General features: G+C 46.7%; 1 protein-coding gene across 1 annotated transcript in view; it reads left to right on the forward strand.

Annotated features, from left to right (window-relative positions):
* Positions 1-523: 523 nt before the first annotated feature.
* The window catches only part of PLCXD3 (phosphatidylinositol specific phospholipase C X domain containing 3), a 146,829-nt gene continuing 131,124 nt past the window's right edge, over positions 524-16,228 (forward strand). The window contains exon 1 of the mRNA XM_036280793.1: positions 524-626. Coding sequence (XP_036136686.1) covers positions 524-626 — 103 coding nt within the window. The remainder of the gene's footprint in view (positions 627-16,228) is intronic.

Genomic DNA, 16,228 nt, shown 5'->3' on the forward strand with positions numbered 1-16,228 from the left:
AAGAAGGAAAGCTCTTTGGTAAGATGCAAAGTCCTAAAGCCTGTGTGTGTGTCTCCTCTCAGGGAGATAAAAGCATCGCAAAGTCTACCAAGATTTTAGGTTCAACCACAAGACTGTCCTTTACATAAACAGGACCAGGCAGTCACATCAAAGGGCCAAGCAAGACCACGAGCAAAGCAGCGGTGTGACCCAAGTTAGAAGAAGAAGAAGAAGAAGAAACCAAGAAGAGCTGCAGAATGGCGGGCAGAGACGCAGAGGAGGGACGAGGGGGAGGGAGGGGAGGGAGGGGAGGGAGGAAGCGGAGCACGGACGTCAGGAACCGGAGCTCGGTGGAGTCTGGCGGAGGCACTGGGGAGCATGGGGTGTTCGGAATAATTATTACCATCCGTGTGTCTGCGCCATCCTGTGGGTGTGGCGCAGAGCGAGCGTAAACTCGAGCGGGGCTGGAGCAAACCCTGGATTAGCGGCAGCAGCTGCCAGCCTGCCCGAGGAGTGCGGGGACCCGCGGCACGCCACCGGCACCATGGCCTCGTCTCAGGGGAAGAACGAGCTGAGATTCGCCGACTGGATGGCAACTCTGCCGGAGAGCATCCACAGCATCCCCCTCACCAATTTGGCCATCCCAGGTAGGCGCGCAGAGGCGCCGCGGCCCCTCCCCGCCCCGCTTCGTCTGCCGCTAGGTGCTAACTTGCCCCAGTGCCCGGGGAGGGACACTGGTCCCCAGGGGTGCGTCTGGGGCCAGGCAGCGCGTGCCTGGGAGCCTCGGCCTCCTGGCCTTGCCTAACCCTCTGGAGACCGTGGCGCGGGGAGTCAAGGTGACTGCTTCTCCGCTGGCTTTTGAAGCAGGCTGTCAGAGGGCTGGGCAGGGGACAGGCTTGGCTCCAGGCTGGCGCCGGGTGCCCTCTCCCTCGTTTTTCCTTGCGGACTTAGGGGTGGGAATCTGGGTCTGTGGGGTGATCGTGTGCTGTGAGCGGAGCTGATGTCCTCGGGGCTCGGCTCCAGCGCAGGGACCCCGGAGTCCATCGCTGTCACAGAATCCAGGCGATTTGGTAGATTTCTCGGTTAGAACCTACCTGAGTCATTTAAATTCGTCCCCAGTCTCCTTTAAAGGGACAAAGCGCTTCCCCAAGAGTGATGAAAGTTGAGGGACCGGCAGCTGCAGGATCGCTGCCCTTGACCAAGGAGCTGCTGGGGGCGAGGGGCAGAGGGCACCGTGTTGTAGTCTCCTTGTAGTCTGCGTGGACCCGGCGGGCCTGGCCGGGTGGCCACCGTCTGGACTGTGATCCCAGCGCTCTTAGCAACAAACAGCGAACAGCGCCGGTCGGGAAGCACGAGTCCTTGCGGACCGTGTGCGTTTGTTGCTCCAGAAGAGCTGGGCAGGGGAACCTGCAGAGGGGCCCTGGTGGGGTGGGATTAACAGGCAAAGCCCAGGGAGGAGGGGACTGCGCTCGCGCCCCAGCCAGGAGACAGGGAGCCTGGCAAAGCCAGGGAGAGGCGGGAGGCCCCGGAGGCTTCAGCATGGCGCGGCTCGGACCTGAGCCCTGGCGGGTTTGGGGGCGGTTGAGCGCAGCAGCCCTTCGGCTCAGGTGTGCAGTGGGGAGGACGTTTCAGGACAGTGTAACGCAGTGACGGCTGGGGACACGGCTGTACTTCCTTTGACCAATCTGACTTTTCACTTGGGCTGCTGGAGTGGACGCTTAATCTCTCTCTAGGAGCCGGCTAGAGGACAAATTAGGGACAGGCAGTCCCCCCTTGCCCCTAGCTGAGCCTCAGTATCAAGTGCAACCTCCTGCTCTCTCTCCTCTTGATCTGCCCCACCCAGCGCCCCCTCTCAGCCACTGGGGGAAAACAGAATTTAAAACAGCAAAAGAAAGGTTCTCTTGAGAATTCCACGGGGCTCTGAGGAGCCTGCTGGAGCTGATCAATAACTCCAATCGATGGCTGTGAGACAAGTGGGCTTTGACCGGCACTGGCTGCACTAAACAGCGGCCGGAAGGGGAGAGCCCGTCTCCTTTTGCCTTTTAAGAGGCAGCTTCCCAAGAGTCCAGTGTCCCCGAGGAAAAGAGCAGCCGGCTCCTCCACACCGCCGCACCTGCTCCGGCAAGAGCCTGGGGATTGCTCTTTTGAAGGAAATGGTGGAAAGTACACAACTTTGTTGGCAAAATTCCACTCTCACGTCTACAGGCGTTCCCATCCTCTTTTTTTCCTTTGGTTTTAAAGTTACTTCCACATGGTCTCACCTGCGCGTTTCTGTACACAGAGAGTGAGGAGGGCAGGGACTCTGCTGCCTGTCTTTCGATAGCTGACTTTCCGGAGACACGGGGAGGTTAAACCCCTAAATTCACAGTGCTGTTTCTGAGGGATGCTGCGACACCCTGCCTGCCTCTTCGATGTCTGGAGCTCTCCACTTTTCAGAGCCCGAGTATGTAGCCCAGATCACAGCATCCGCCCCCTCCTCACAAAGCAGGCTGGTCCTGTTAACTCCAGTCCACGCATGTCAACACGGCAGCTCAGTGGAGGCACATGGCTTGCTATCGGTTCTGACCTCTAGCATGGTCCTTAGGGAACAGCTTCTAGGAATTTTGGAGAAAAATGCTTTGGTGTTCGTATCTGGATAATTCAGCAGCAACAAGTACTGACCAGGATGACGGGGAAAGGAAATATGTATTAGCAGGAACAGGGGAATTTTCCTTTCCTCCCCATGGAACAAATGGAAAGCAAAGTCTCTGACTGGGATATTCTGGGGGATTTAGAGACATAAGGATGATGCTTTGGATGTGGTCGAATTTCCTCCACTTTCCCAGCCCCTGTTAATATTACACTCCGAGTGGATCCCCCGGTAAGCTCCCCATTCTCACACCGATACTTCTCAGAAATAAAACCTATTTCTCCAAACCTACCCCCCAAGTCCCCATGAGTCTCTCATGTAGATTTGGTAGATCCATACATGTAAATCCAGATCTACCTGTGGGTTACAGCACTTTTCTGCATTACTCAACTGTGAGGATTTTTGGAGAGAAAAAAAAAAGACATTCAAACTTTGATAGTCAGAAAAGACTAATTGGAGACTATTAAACACTAATGGAATAATTGCCTTAAAATCATGCTAATAGCTTTCTGGCTGCTACATGTTTACTTGGCCCGTTGCTAGCGCTTGAATTAAGTAATTATCTGCACCATTTAAAACCACTCCTGGTGTGCCACACAAGTGTTCCCACGGAAGGGACCGCTGCTCCATCATCCTCGAACTTCAGGTTTTTGTAGGTGACAGAACTGGAGAGTGAAGAGCTGCCTAATCACAATGAGGCCACCCACTGGGGGCAGCTAAACCAGATGGCACAGGGCTAGAGCTGAGCCGGTCAGCAGGGTGTGATGCTGAGCCGGTCAGCAGGTGTGTGATGCCCCCCCCCCCCACGAGCGCACTCCGGCATCGCTAAACGTCTTTCAGTGTGGGATGGGAATGGTTTCAGAACCAGGTCTCTCAGTCTCTGCATCTCAGTGGCTTCAGGATTTGACTGACCTGAGGAATTACGTTAATAATTGGTGTTAGTAGTTTTGCTTTTGTTTATCGTTCAAAGGAATGGTGCTGTCAAGACACATGGGCAGGTACTCAGATGTCAGTCTCATTTATCACTTATTCTCTCTGATGACACCGAACTGTTTGTTTACTAACGGCCTGGCAGTCTGGGTGATGCTTCCTCCCCCCACAGCAGGAGGAAAGCAGGAAGACAAAGTATGAAATGCAGGTGAAGGGGAGTCTGATGGATTTCTGGCATCTCTGAAGCAGAGTTTTTAATGATTTAATCATGGCAGCTCCGGAACCATTGCAAAGAGACCCATCAAGGGGCCAGCAAGCTGTTGCCTAATGTGGTAAGGTGTTGGGAATCTGGGTCTGTGACAGGAAGGCACTCTGTCCCCTACCTAAGTGATCAGGAAGGGATTTGTCATGCATCTTCTGAGATGTGATGAAAGTCTTCTTCACATAGTACAGTAAGTTGACCATGAGATAATAAAAGATTGGCCCAAATCTTGTGGGACTGGAACCTCAGAGAGAGTGTATGTTTCCTTGATGTTGGAGTTCATTCAGAGGGTGTGACTGCCACTTGACCCGCGAGCAGAACTCAGGCAACGGGAGGCTCCTCTCTCCCTCCCTGCCCTGGGAACACTGGTTCTGCCCAGGTCCCCACAGCAGAGCCATTTCCAAGGACGTAGCCTTGGGAGAGCAACGTGCTGTTGGACCGTCTGGGCGGTATCTGAAGATGGACGCAGTCAAGGCCTCTGTGCAAAGTGTTACCAAGCTAGCAGGCTAGGGTGGCGACTTCCTCTTGTGTCCGACCCAGACAAGCTAGTCTGTAAGTTCCCCTGCCCATTCGAGCTGCCACCTGCAGGGACCTGCCTCCTCCCATCTCTCCTTGCCCTCTGGGTACCATGGCCAGTTTGTGAACCAGCACGCGCACAGGAATCGTGGATGGTCCTTTACATAGGAACGCGGACACGCTTTGGAAACTGCTAAGTGTACCTGTCAGTTTTGTTCGTTTCTTACAGAAAATGGCTACAGCGATGAAAAAGAACAGTTCTGCTGAGGGAAGGAAATCAGACCTTCCCACAGCTCTGACTTCCGTGTTCTTGTGTTTGCTTTTATCCGTTGTTAAGGTCTTCCCTTGCAGCAATCTCTCCTTGTTGCCAACTGTCTCCTTCCCTGACTTGGAACTCACTACTTCTGTTTTGAATCGGGTGAGACAGTCGACAGGACAAATCCGGGGCTGGGTCTGATCGTACACATTTCTTTTAAAAAGCCAAGGTTTTTACTTTTTCAGCTTTTCAGTGAAGGTGGTTGTATGGAAGTTAGTCTTTCAAAGCAATCAGTAAGCAACAAAATCGTTTCGGATGAATGCCCTTGTGTGGCTTTTCGACCCCCAGTTTTGTTTTTGATTTTGCTGAAGAGGAAGACTTGAAGACTGTCTGGAACACAATTTATTCCACTAGGGCTTTTTCTTGAACAGTTGAACTGAGTCACCAACTATTTTTAACCAATATAAGGTGACACTTATGTCATTTTACAGTTCATGAAGAGTTTTCTCATGTACACCTGTGCTCTTCACATGTTCCTTCAATGATCTAAGGCCTTGCTACTCGAATTTGGTCCAGGGACCAGAGACACGAGAGCCTGGTAGAAATGCAGCCCCTCAGACCCCTCCCCTGATTTAATCAAGTCTGCATTTTAACAAGATCGCCAAGTGATTTACATACACATTTAACATTGAAGAAATACTGCCTGAGGGTATCTCTCCGGGCATCTGCTCTGTAAGTGGCAGAGCCAAACTTAAATATGCATCTTTGATGAAGCTCTTTCTCTTGGATCATGCCATCCATCTATGAGTGTTCAGATTCACAGTCAGGCTCAGAGCCAGAACCCCCTATGTACTCAAGGCTAATGGCCCGGACTGGGAACATTTCTGATAACTGACATTATAGTTCATCATGCACCTTGAACAATAGATGTGATTTAATTGCTACTTAAATGTTCAAACGAGGTCCTGTGATAAATGCACAGCCTTCCCCTTCGCCTCCCGAAGTCCTGCTGTTCACTGGCATCAGCTATCAGCAGCACTTAAAATCGGCCCCCCGGTGATGCTAGTGGTCACTAATGATGATTTCCAAAACATCGCTGGTGCTTCTTTGTCCATTTGGTTTCAGTTGCTTGTGTTACAGGCCCAGGCACTTGGGCTATATTTATAGGTTACAGATTCATTGAACTTCTCTAGAAGACAGAACTTTTCAATATTGTTCTTGAGTAACAGTGGAATCATGAATGCAAAAGTTAGTAACAAGCAGCATCGGAAAGCCACAACGACAAAGGTCAACAGTACATTTCGACGAGAAGGAAATGATCAGTGTTGCTTGTATTTGCAAACCACGCCTCGATTATTTGAAGCGGGGTGTACATGGAATGGAAAGATGCATAAATGTGGTTATAACTCACTTGTTGAATTTTAGTTCTTTGACATAATCAGTGTTCTAAAATAGTGTTTTAAAAATTTTTTTAAATCTGTTTCAATGACTAAAATGGGCACTGCTGTGTTTATATGTTAAAGCTCACATGCTTTACTCATAGGAGAGTTTCTTATATTCTTAGTTTATTTTCTCGTATTAAATGTCAATGCCAGCCAATGAAAATAGAACAAGTGGATTACTAAGGGGCGGGATAGGACTACTGAGTGCTATACATCAGCATAACAACGGGTAATATTCGCGGAGAAAGACTGACAGAGGAAGATACAGGGACACAAAAGGCAGTGTCCTCTAAACGGTAAAATCAAAGTCATGTTATGGTCAGTTTCCACTCCTCCCAGTCACCTTAATGGATTTCCAAACAGTCCTAGAAATCTCAGGACACATTCTTCAGCCTGCTATAAGCCAGTTGTGGGAGCTGCCACATGGTGGCTGCCTTCTGTCTTCGTTCCTGTTTCGGAGGGTTGTCACTTTTGCTGCTCTGACCTACAGAGGAACTGTGCCTCCAGAGTTTTCTACCCAAAACACTGCTGCTGCTGACAGTGCCCCCAGGGCCTGTGCTATGTCTGCAGAGGCCGACACTGGGCCTGTTTACGTGTAACAAGGGCCCTGGGTTCCACTGTGGTCAGAAGTTCCCAGAGCGGGTCCCTCTCTGTGGAAGCTGCTGACACCTGCTCCTCCTCATGCTGACCCTGTGTGCCACCGCTCCTACCGGGCCGGGCCAACACCGCCAGAAACGCCATCTATCGCCTAGTATGACGTCAGCAACAGAGCTCTTCGAATTCGTATCGATTCTTCTGCTGTGGGCCCCTTGCCCTAAGACTCAAGTATGAGTTTATGAGATCTAGGCAGAGGTCAATAGGTAGGATACATTTTATTCAATGCTCTGTGTCAATGTTAGCTCATTCTCTGTGTGTACATGTGTGTCCACTGGCTGTTAAGATAACTTCTTCTCCAAGAAGCTTCTTGATTTTTCCTATAAGTAGACCTCTGGTGGGTGTTGCCTAATTCATCATTCCTCCAGACAGGTCCAGAAGTAGGAATTGAGCTGGGGTCCACAGTGTTCCCAGTGAGCAGCCTGGGACAATGTGAATAGAGCCAAATAATCTGACATACTTGAAGTAATCCCTAATAGCTCCGTTGTTTTAAAGCACATTAGTAATTGCTCTGAGCCTAAGAAAAGGTTGAATTTTACACAAACATGCACATGTTTGCACACATTTTAGTTATTGTTGGTTAAAGGTGTCAGCTCTGTTAATCTGGAAATGTGACCAATTACCATTGATGAGGCCCACAAGCATTAGCTTTTGGAAACCAGAGAACATGTCACCTTGATGGGCAGGCACTCAAGGAACTCCTAGAACTCAAATCATGGAATTGATATCCTCATGATTTTTTAAAAATATGTTTTTATAGATTTTTCTTAGAGAGAGGGAAGGAGAGAGAGAAACATCCATGTGAGAGAGAACATCGATCGGCTGCCTCCTGCATACCCCCTACTGGGGATTGAGCCCACAACCTGGGCATATGCCCTGACCGGGGATTGAACCAGGACCTCTCAGTCCATGAGACGATGCTCAATACATTGAGCCACACTGGCCAGGTAAGAATCTTATACATTCTCTTGTCTCTTCTTGTCTAAGTAGGATGAGGATCAGTCTCAGAAAATTGGAGACCAGAAAAGTATCTAAATCACATATTGCAGAAGTCAGGGAAGAGTGAGAGAGAATTTGCCAAGTTCAGACAGCAGTCGGCCACCGGAAGTTTCCCACAGCACCATATGCTTTTATTACGCTCTGCTAAGAGAGGATGCTGGTCAGGAAGAAGGGCAGAGGGAGGTGGCTACACGTTCTTGAGACACCACCAGGATTAGTCATCTCCGGAAATCAGGTGCTAAACGGACAGGCGGTGACTTGTTGGCTGTGTTCTTGCCATGTTCCTGTGTTTCATGACAGATCCTGGGCGTGGACAGCGCTTACCCCCTCTGTCTTAAACTCCAGCTAGTGAGTATGTTTCAAACAGACGAATTCTTCCTATGAATTAGCATTTATGAAGCGGCCATGTGTGTCCTTAGTCAACATTATAAAGGATGGCTGTGTTTCTTCATTCACCTGGAGAATTTTTATTTCAGGAAGGAAAGTGGACTATGATGAACGGCAACCCTAGTTCCCTGCCTGGCGTTCCTGGAGCCCCTCTCTAGCTTGTCGGGCAATGAAGCAGTAGAGGCACTTGAAGGAGTCCTAGTAGGTGACTGGAAACGTATCTCCGTGCATGTATCGGGTCATGCTCCCTTGTCACCATGGAGGAGGAGGAGGAGGAGAGGGGGGAGGGGGACCAGGACTGCCTTAGCACACTTGGCCTTGACCTGCCCTGAGCTTTTCCCAGAAAGGAAGGTGGTCGGGGATGCAAAGATCCTGCCTTAAACGTTGCTAGGAGGGAAGACTGCAGAACTATGAAGTTTTTTTCAGTCTTTATTACTCTCTCATGTCTTCCTCTCTCTTTGTATCAGCTCAAATCCCTTGGGCCCAGCATTAGAGTCCTGCTCTTGAAAATATCCTTAATTCTCTTGTCGCTTTCCTCTTCTGCTTTCCGGGAAAAACTCCAACTCAGTTAAACTCAATTTTCTACCCATCTCAATCCCAGAAAACTTCAGTGGCTAATCATTTCTAGAAAAAAATCACACAGCCTGGGTGCCTGAGACTCGCTGGAGATGTCTGACCATGAATCTTACTGCACATCCCTAGTAAGTTTATTCTCCTACCTTCTGAGATGATTGGTTCATACCTCCTTTTGCTCCTCAAATCAACATCTTCTTCCCAGCTCATTCTAAACTTATTACCTCACCTCTTATTTTATAGAAGAAATGGAAGTAGATGTAAATAGATCCGAACTTTCTGTTTCTCATGTTTCACTTATCAGCCCCTCCCCCATCTATTTCTGCATATTCTGCCTTTTTTCAAAGTCAGGGGAAGACATGGGGCTGCTCATACCTAAGCCCAGCTTCTCCTCCATGGCCTGGATCCCATTCATTCAAATCGGAACGTTTACCCCTCCTCTCTGCTGCCTCCTTTACTCTGTCTCTGCTGGATCATTTGATCAGAACACAAACACGTTAATACTACCATTCTTTTTTTTTTTTTTTTTTAACTCCCTTTGACTGCACACTTGCCTCTCTACACATTGCACCATTTCTCTGATTTTGTAGAACTGTCTCCTCTGTCTTCAGGCTGTTATTTTCCTTTCTAGCCTCAGCCCATGCTAGTTACGGGATTTCCTCACCGCGGCACTAAGCTTGTTTTTATCAAGGTGGCCAACAACCTACATTTTGCCAAAGCTAATGGCTAATTTTTTATTATTTTATTTGACCTTTCAGCATCATTTGATGTGGCTAAGCACACTTCTCTTCCGAAACATGTTCTTCTTTTGCCTCCTTAATGCACTTTCTAGTATTATAGTAAAACAAACAAACAAACAAAAAAAACATAACATGCGATCAACCCTCTTAACAATTTTTTAAGTGTGTAATATTGTTAATTACAAGTAAATTGATGTACAGCGGATCTCCAGAACTTTTCGTCTTGAATGACTTAAACTTCATACCCATTGAATAGCAACTCATCATTTTCCCTTCCCACCAGCCCCACCCTTCTACTTTCTGGTTTGATAAGTTTGCCTTCTTTAGATACCTCATATAAATGGAATGGTAGAGAATGTGTCCTTCTGTGACTGGCTCAGTGTCCTCAAGTTCTATCCATGTTGTAGCACAAGATAATTTCCTTCTTATTTATGGATAAATAATATTCCATAAAAGCTTAAAACAATAATATAGGAACACATTTATCCTAGGAGGTAAAAGATCTATACACTGAAAACTCGGCTTTGGTGAAAGACATTGAAGAAGACATGAACAAATGGAAAGATATCTCATGTTTATGGATCAGAATAATTAGTATTATTAAAATGTTCATACTACCCAAAGCCATTTATATATTCAGTATAATTCCTATCAAAATTCTAATGACATTTTACACAGAAATCGAAAAACTATCCTAAATTTTGTATGAAACCACAAAAGACCCTGAATAGCCAAAGCAATTTTGAGAAAGAAGAACAAAGCTGAGGTATCACAATTCCTGATTTCAAACTACATTACAAATCTACAGTAATCAAAACAGAGTGGTACTGGCACTAAATCAGGCACGCTGACCAGTGGAACAGGACCAAGAGCCCAGAAATAAACCCATGCGTATATGGTCAACTAATATTTGAGAAGGTAGCCAGGAATACTCAGTAGGGACAAGAGAGTTTTTTCAATAAATGATGTTGGTAAAACTAGTTATTCATATGCAAACGAGTGAAGTTGGATCCCTAGCTTATACCCTACACAAATCAGTTCAAAGTGGATTTACTTATAGATAGACCTAAAACTCTAAAACTCCTAGAAGAAAACATAGGGGGAAAGCTTCTTGGTATTGGTTTTGGCGATGACTTTTTGGATATCACACCAAAAGCACAAGCAAAAAAAATAAATAAATAAAAAACAGAAACAAATAACTGGGACTACATCAGACTAAAATTTTTCTGAGCAGCAAAAGCAATCGTCAACAAAATAACGCAACTTAAGGAATGGTAGTAAACATCTGCAAACCATATATCTGGTAAGGGGTTAATTTCCAAAATAGATGAGGAACTCTTACAACCTTATAGCAAAACAATGAAGAATAATCTGATTTAAAAATTGGTCAAGAGGACCTGAATTGACATTTTCCAAGGAACACATACAAGTGACCTATAAGTACACGAGAAGATACACAGACATCGCTAATCAGGGAAGTGCAAATCAATACCACAACGAGGTATCAGAATGCTTATTATCGAAAAGACATGACCAACCTGGCTACGGGTTCCAGGGACCTCTCGAGCCTCTGCTGGACTTGTGCTCATGCCTCCTAATTAGAGGCAGTTGCCAGTCCTTTTTCTCCAGCTCTCGAAGCCTCTCACTCCTCTGGTGTCTGTTTTCAGGCCACCCATCTACTTTTTGTTCTCAGCAGTTTCCGGACATCGATGCCAGGTCTTAGCATGGCTCCAGGACAGGCAGTTCCTTGGGCAGCCCCCTGAGAAGCCAGATAGTAGACACATGCTGGACTCTCTCTCCCCCTACCCGAGGAGGCTGCCAAGCTGTCCTGGCCTCTGTCTGTGGTACTGCAGGTCCTCTGGAGAAGCAACAAGCACCCGGCTCTTCTGTCCCCGGTGGCCCCAGCCGTCTAGAGGGTGCTCAGTTTCATGTGCTCTGACACGGACAAGACAGCAGCCAGTTCCTCAGGCAGCACCCCCCACAACCCACCCCAAGTCACGACATTGGAACCATGGTCCAATCCTGTCCTATCATCCCCAAAGAGAAGCCAGGAGCTGGGGGTTTCCTCTCAATCGCATGGCACTGTGCCAGGGGAGGGACCGGTGAGACGGCCACAGATTTTCTGCGCAGCTTCCCTGCAGCTGGCTTCACCCTGTGTGGGCGCATGTCTCACAAAGGGAACGGTTCCTGTAGCGTTGAATCGGGGTCTCCATCAGAGGAAGAAGGGTTTGGGGCTTTCTATTCTGCCATCCTGCTAACGCCACTCCTCACCGAACATCTTCTTTTCCCAACTTCACTGGTTGGTTCCTTCAGGTCATCTTTGCTCGGTACGTCTCCGTTTCTTTACATCTAAAGAAATGTCGGAGCACTTAGGGTTCAGGCCTTGATCCGTTTTTCCCTATAACTATAGTTTCCCCTTGAGTGACAATATCTAAACCAATGGCTTGACATCACATCCCTATGCTAATGAGTCCCACGTTTATATTATTAGCCAGACCTTTCTGCTGAGCGATCCTCATCTGTCCCTTTGCCTCGCCATCATTTGCATTTGAATGCCTTATAAATATCAGAAAGAACTGCAGTACTCAGTCCACCATCCCTCATCGCCAAGCAGTTCCGAATCAACTTTTCCTCCTCTAAGTATTTTGTACCACTTTCCCTCAGTTTTTCAAGCCCAAATCCTTGGAGCAATTTTCTTCTTTCTTTTTTTTTTTAAGGTTTTTAAATTGAATTTTAGAGAGAAAGGAAGGGAAAGGGGGAGAGAGAGAGAGAAACATCAATGTGAGAGCACAACATGGATCGACTGCCTCCTGCAGGCCCCCTGGCAGGGAAGGAGCCTGCAACCTGGGCATGTGCCCTGACCGAGAATCGAACTGGCAACCTTCTGGTGCATGAGATGATGCTCAACCAACTGAGCCGTACTGGCCAGGGCTGGAGCAATTCTCCATTCTTTATCTCCCCCTCCCCCAAACCCTAAAACCACCCTATCAGTAAATCCTGTTGGATCTTTTTCCAAAATGTATCCTGAATCCTTTTATTTCTCACTACTTCTACATTACAACCCTAATCTAGTTACTACCCTTTCCCACATGAATTACTCCAAAGGCCTCCTCCCCAGTTTCCCTGCCCTCATTTCTGGCTCTCTATACAGTGTACTTTCCAAAGCACAGATCAGGTACATCGACCAATTGTTTAAAACCCTCGGCACTTACTTACTGAGGTGACTGGTTCCTGCCTCTCTCTCTGACCACGACTTCTTCCGCCCTTTCCTTGCTCACCAATTGCAGCCACGCTTTCTGGCTCTCATACCCTCCGGACTTCCTGTCTCGCAGATGTGCTTGGATTCTTCCTCCAGAACCTCACCCGTGTGCCTCCTCTTCCTTCCGGCCTCCAGTCTGATGCCTCCTCCTTGGGAGCCATTCCCTGACCCTACTGACCAAGGCAGTGTACTGTACCTCCATGCTCACCATTCTTTCTAACCATCGCTTCGTTCTTCTCCATAGTGCTTGAGGAGTAGCAGCAATGAACTTCTTCTGTTGCAGATACACTTGTTACCTGTCAGCTGAGTAGAATATACGCTCCTCGAGTGCAGGGCCTGGTCTGAGTCTACCCTGGTGCCCAGAATATATCTCCTCTAGTCAGAGTGTAAAATAGATCTGTTGACTAACAGACGACAAGGCCAGTGTAGAGCGACTCTGATCTTGCTCAAAGGCCTTTCTGTTGACTTGAAAACAAGGCAACTCAAGAAGGTATTCTGAGTCAGCTCCATTATTCGGTGTGTAGACAAGTCCCGGCCGAGAAACAAATTAATGTCAGCCAAAGGATAACCTCAAGGGACTTTGATAAAGAGTAAGTGGGCCCAATGAGACACATGGCAGGGGACGAAGTGAGACAGGAATTTGTTCTGCGTAGCACTTTTCAGTCACTGTGGCACTACGATTCTCTTTGTTTATATGCTTAACGATTATTGATTATAATAAACACTTTGAAGAAATATCACATGGGACTGTGTCTTCAGGAAAAAATATCAATGCTATCTTCAGCACTGCTTTGGTTTTTAAGTTGTACATTCGAATTATTTGTAAGTTGGTAATCCAAGTGTGATCTGTAGAGTGACTTATTTTGCCAAAACAGAGTAATAATCCTCAACGTGACAATTACGTTAAATAAAGCTTTACGGTTTTGTGAGCCTCTGTAAAGGAATTTGGGAAAGGCTACTAAAATACAACAAAACCATACATGGTAGCCCAAAGGCAAACAAAGAGGGTTTGTGTAAGAAACCAGCTCATGGATTTAAGATGCCACTAACGGAAGATGTATGAACGGGCATTTAATTTCAGAAATGTGTCAGCGTGGCTGCAGTCAAGGAAGGGCTGAGGCTACAAGGAAGAGGGCGAGTACCAAGGTCTCTCTTGGCTCTGCTGGGAGCTTGTGCGAGGAAGGGCTGGAGCATGACCTGGGGCAGATGGTACGCAGTGAACGGATGAGAAAAAGCAATAAGCGTCCCCGAATGCAGACAGCGGAGCCACAGTTCACAGATGCAGGCTTTGGCTTCAAATACCTGGGTCTGCAGCCTGTCTTTGCTATTTATTAGCTCTTGACTTAGGGGAAATTACTGAAATCTCTCTGTGCTTCAGGTTCCTCCGCTAAAACGTGGGGATAATAGAACTTCTTAGCTCGTCGTGAGGATTAAATGAAGACACACGCGCAGTGTGAACAGCACCTGGCAGACACGATGCTCCCGGTTCATGTTTTATTTGTGATTTTTGTACCAGGATGAATAATCTTCAGTAGAAAAGTGAGACGATGGTAGGCAAAAATATTTTCAAATGTGTTCATGCCAAGGCAATATATTCCTTCAGGTACCCAGGGGAGAAAAACGATCGTAAATTATCACAGAACCAAACAGCCATTTCTAGAGATTGTAAAAACTGAGGTGCAAAGATATGTAAATATCCCAAGGTCCAAAAGAGGAAAAGTGGATGCCAGCAACTTTATAAGGAGATACATGATTGGTTTGTGAGTAATTATAAAAGGAAGTGACGGTCATCTACGTCCTGGGTAAAGGGTCACTTTATGTTGTGAAAAGGACACGAGATATTCTTGGAAGATACAAGACCCCAAATGCAGTGCTGGATCTGCAGTCAAGTCTTGGGCAAGTTACTTAACTCCACTGGTCTCTGGTGTTACATCTGAAAAACTACTCACAGGGCATGTTGTGGACAGACATAATTCAAGCCACAGCTCTGCTATCACCATCCAACTAACAAACAAATATAAACACACACACACACACACACACACACACACACACACACCCACCCCTCTGGCTTGCAATTTCCCCAGCTCTATAATGGAGATGTGACAATACCAACCTCACATCCTTTGTTGTGAAGAATCAATAGGGTAATGTATACAGTATGCTTGTCACAGAGTGAGTGGTCAATGAAGTAGCTCTTTCTATCATTCCATCATATCCACTTGGCCTCGTTTACTTTGCCAGCAGGGTCCCTGGCACAGCCTGCCTGGTCTTCTGCCTCTCTAGGCTCTTTTCCTTCAGACCTTCAGTTAAGCCTCTCGACTTTTCTCTCTTCCATTTTCAGGCTCGGCACTGCCTGAGGTTCTAGAACCAGTCCAACCACAATCGAGAGAATGCGAAGAGGGCTGTTCCAACAGTTCCCTCACTGTGCCCAGCATTTGGCTTCTCTGATGCCGCTGGGTACAGAAGATGGGCTGTTGTGAGAGGGCTGGACATGAGTAGCCCAGAGAGGGGAATGGACCTTCCTATCAGTGGAGAAGGTGTTGGCCAAGTAGACACAGTGATTGGGCGAATATCCATATTCAGACAGGACAGTGACCAGCAATAGTTCTGGTTCAGGAGAGAGAACAGGGTTTATTATATGGACAGAAATAACAGGAACTCTACAAGCAGATTTTCCAGAAGCACAGAGAGCCTTTGGTCGTATTGAACTTCCTTGTATGAAGTTTACTTGTCCAAGTCTGAGCTTTGGACACCACTTTAGATGGCTAGACTTTTCTCTCTAAGATTAAATTCTTCAGCCCAGGCTATACCCAGTCCTGTGTGACTCCTTCTGCCCAGTCCCAAAATGCCTTGTACCTGGCTGAATGCTCTCTCACTGTGATTTATGAGAAGACTCCCATGTGTTCCATTAGTGATTGATTGTTCTAACTACTGTAAACTTCATACTTGCTTCCCAGGTTCTCTTTTAATGCCCAGTATTTGAGATTTGGGGTTTGGGTTTTTGTTTTTCTTGCTGGGATCATATCAGGTTCACTTCAATTGAGATCCTTTATGCTTTGAGTAATATATGTAGAAATCTATCTTAAAATGATGCCTAGTGGAGGAACCTTGAGAACATTATGCTGAGTGAAATACAACAGTCACAAAAGGACACGTGCTACACGATTCCACTTATGTGATGTGTCTAAAACAGTGAAACTCACAGAACCAGAGAATGGAAGTGGTGATTGCCTGGGGCTTGCTTGTTGGAGGGAGGAGACACTGGGGAGCTGTTGATTGTGAACATAGTTTCAGTTTTGCAAGATGAAAACGCCCTGGAGATCTGTTGCGCAGGAAAGCAAATATACCTAATACATGGAACTGTACACTTACCAGTGGTTACGATGGTATGTTTTAGGTGGTAAACCATATATATATATATATATATATATATATATATATATATATATTTTATTTGTTTTTACCACAACCGAAAAAAAATTTGCCCAGTCAGATCAAGATTTATGGGTTCTTAAAAAAATTAATTTACTTTTTGAGCAAGAGAGAATGAATTGTTGTTCCACTTATTTATGCACTCATTGGTTGATTCTCGTACGTGC

This window comes from Molossus molossus, unplaced genomic scaffold, assembly GCF_014108415.1.
Source record: "Molossus molossus isolate mMolMol1 unplaced genomic scaffold, mMolMol1.p scaffold_m16_p_3, whole genome shotgun sequence".
Classification (NCBI taxonomy): domain Eukaryota; kingdom Metazoa; phylum Chordata; class Mammalia; order Chiroptera; family Molossidae; genus Molossus; species Molossus molossus.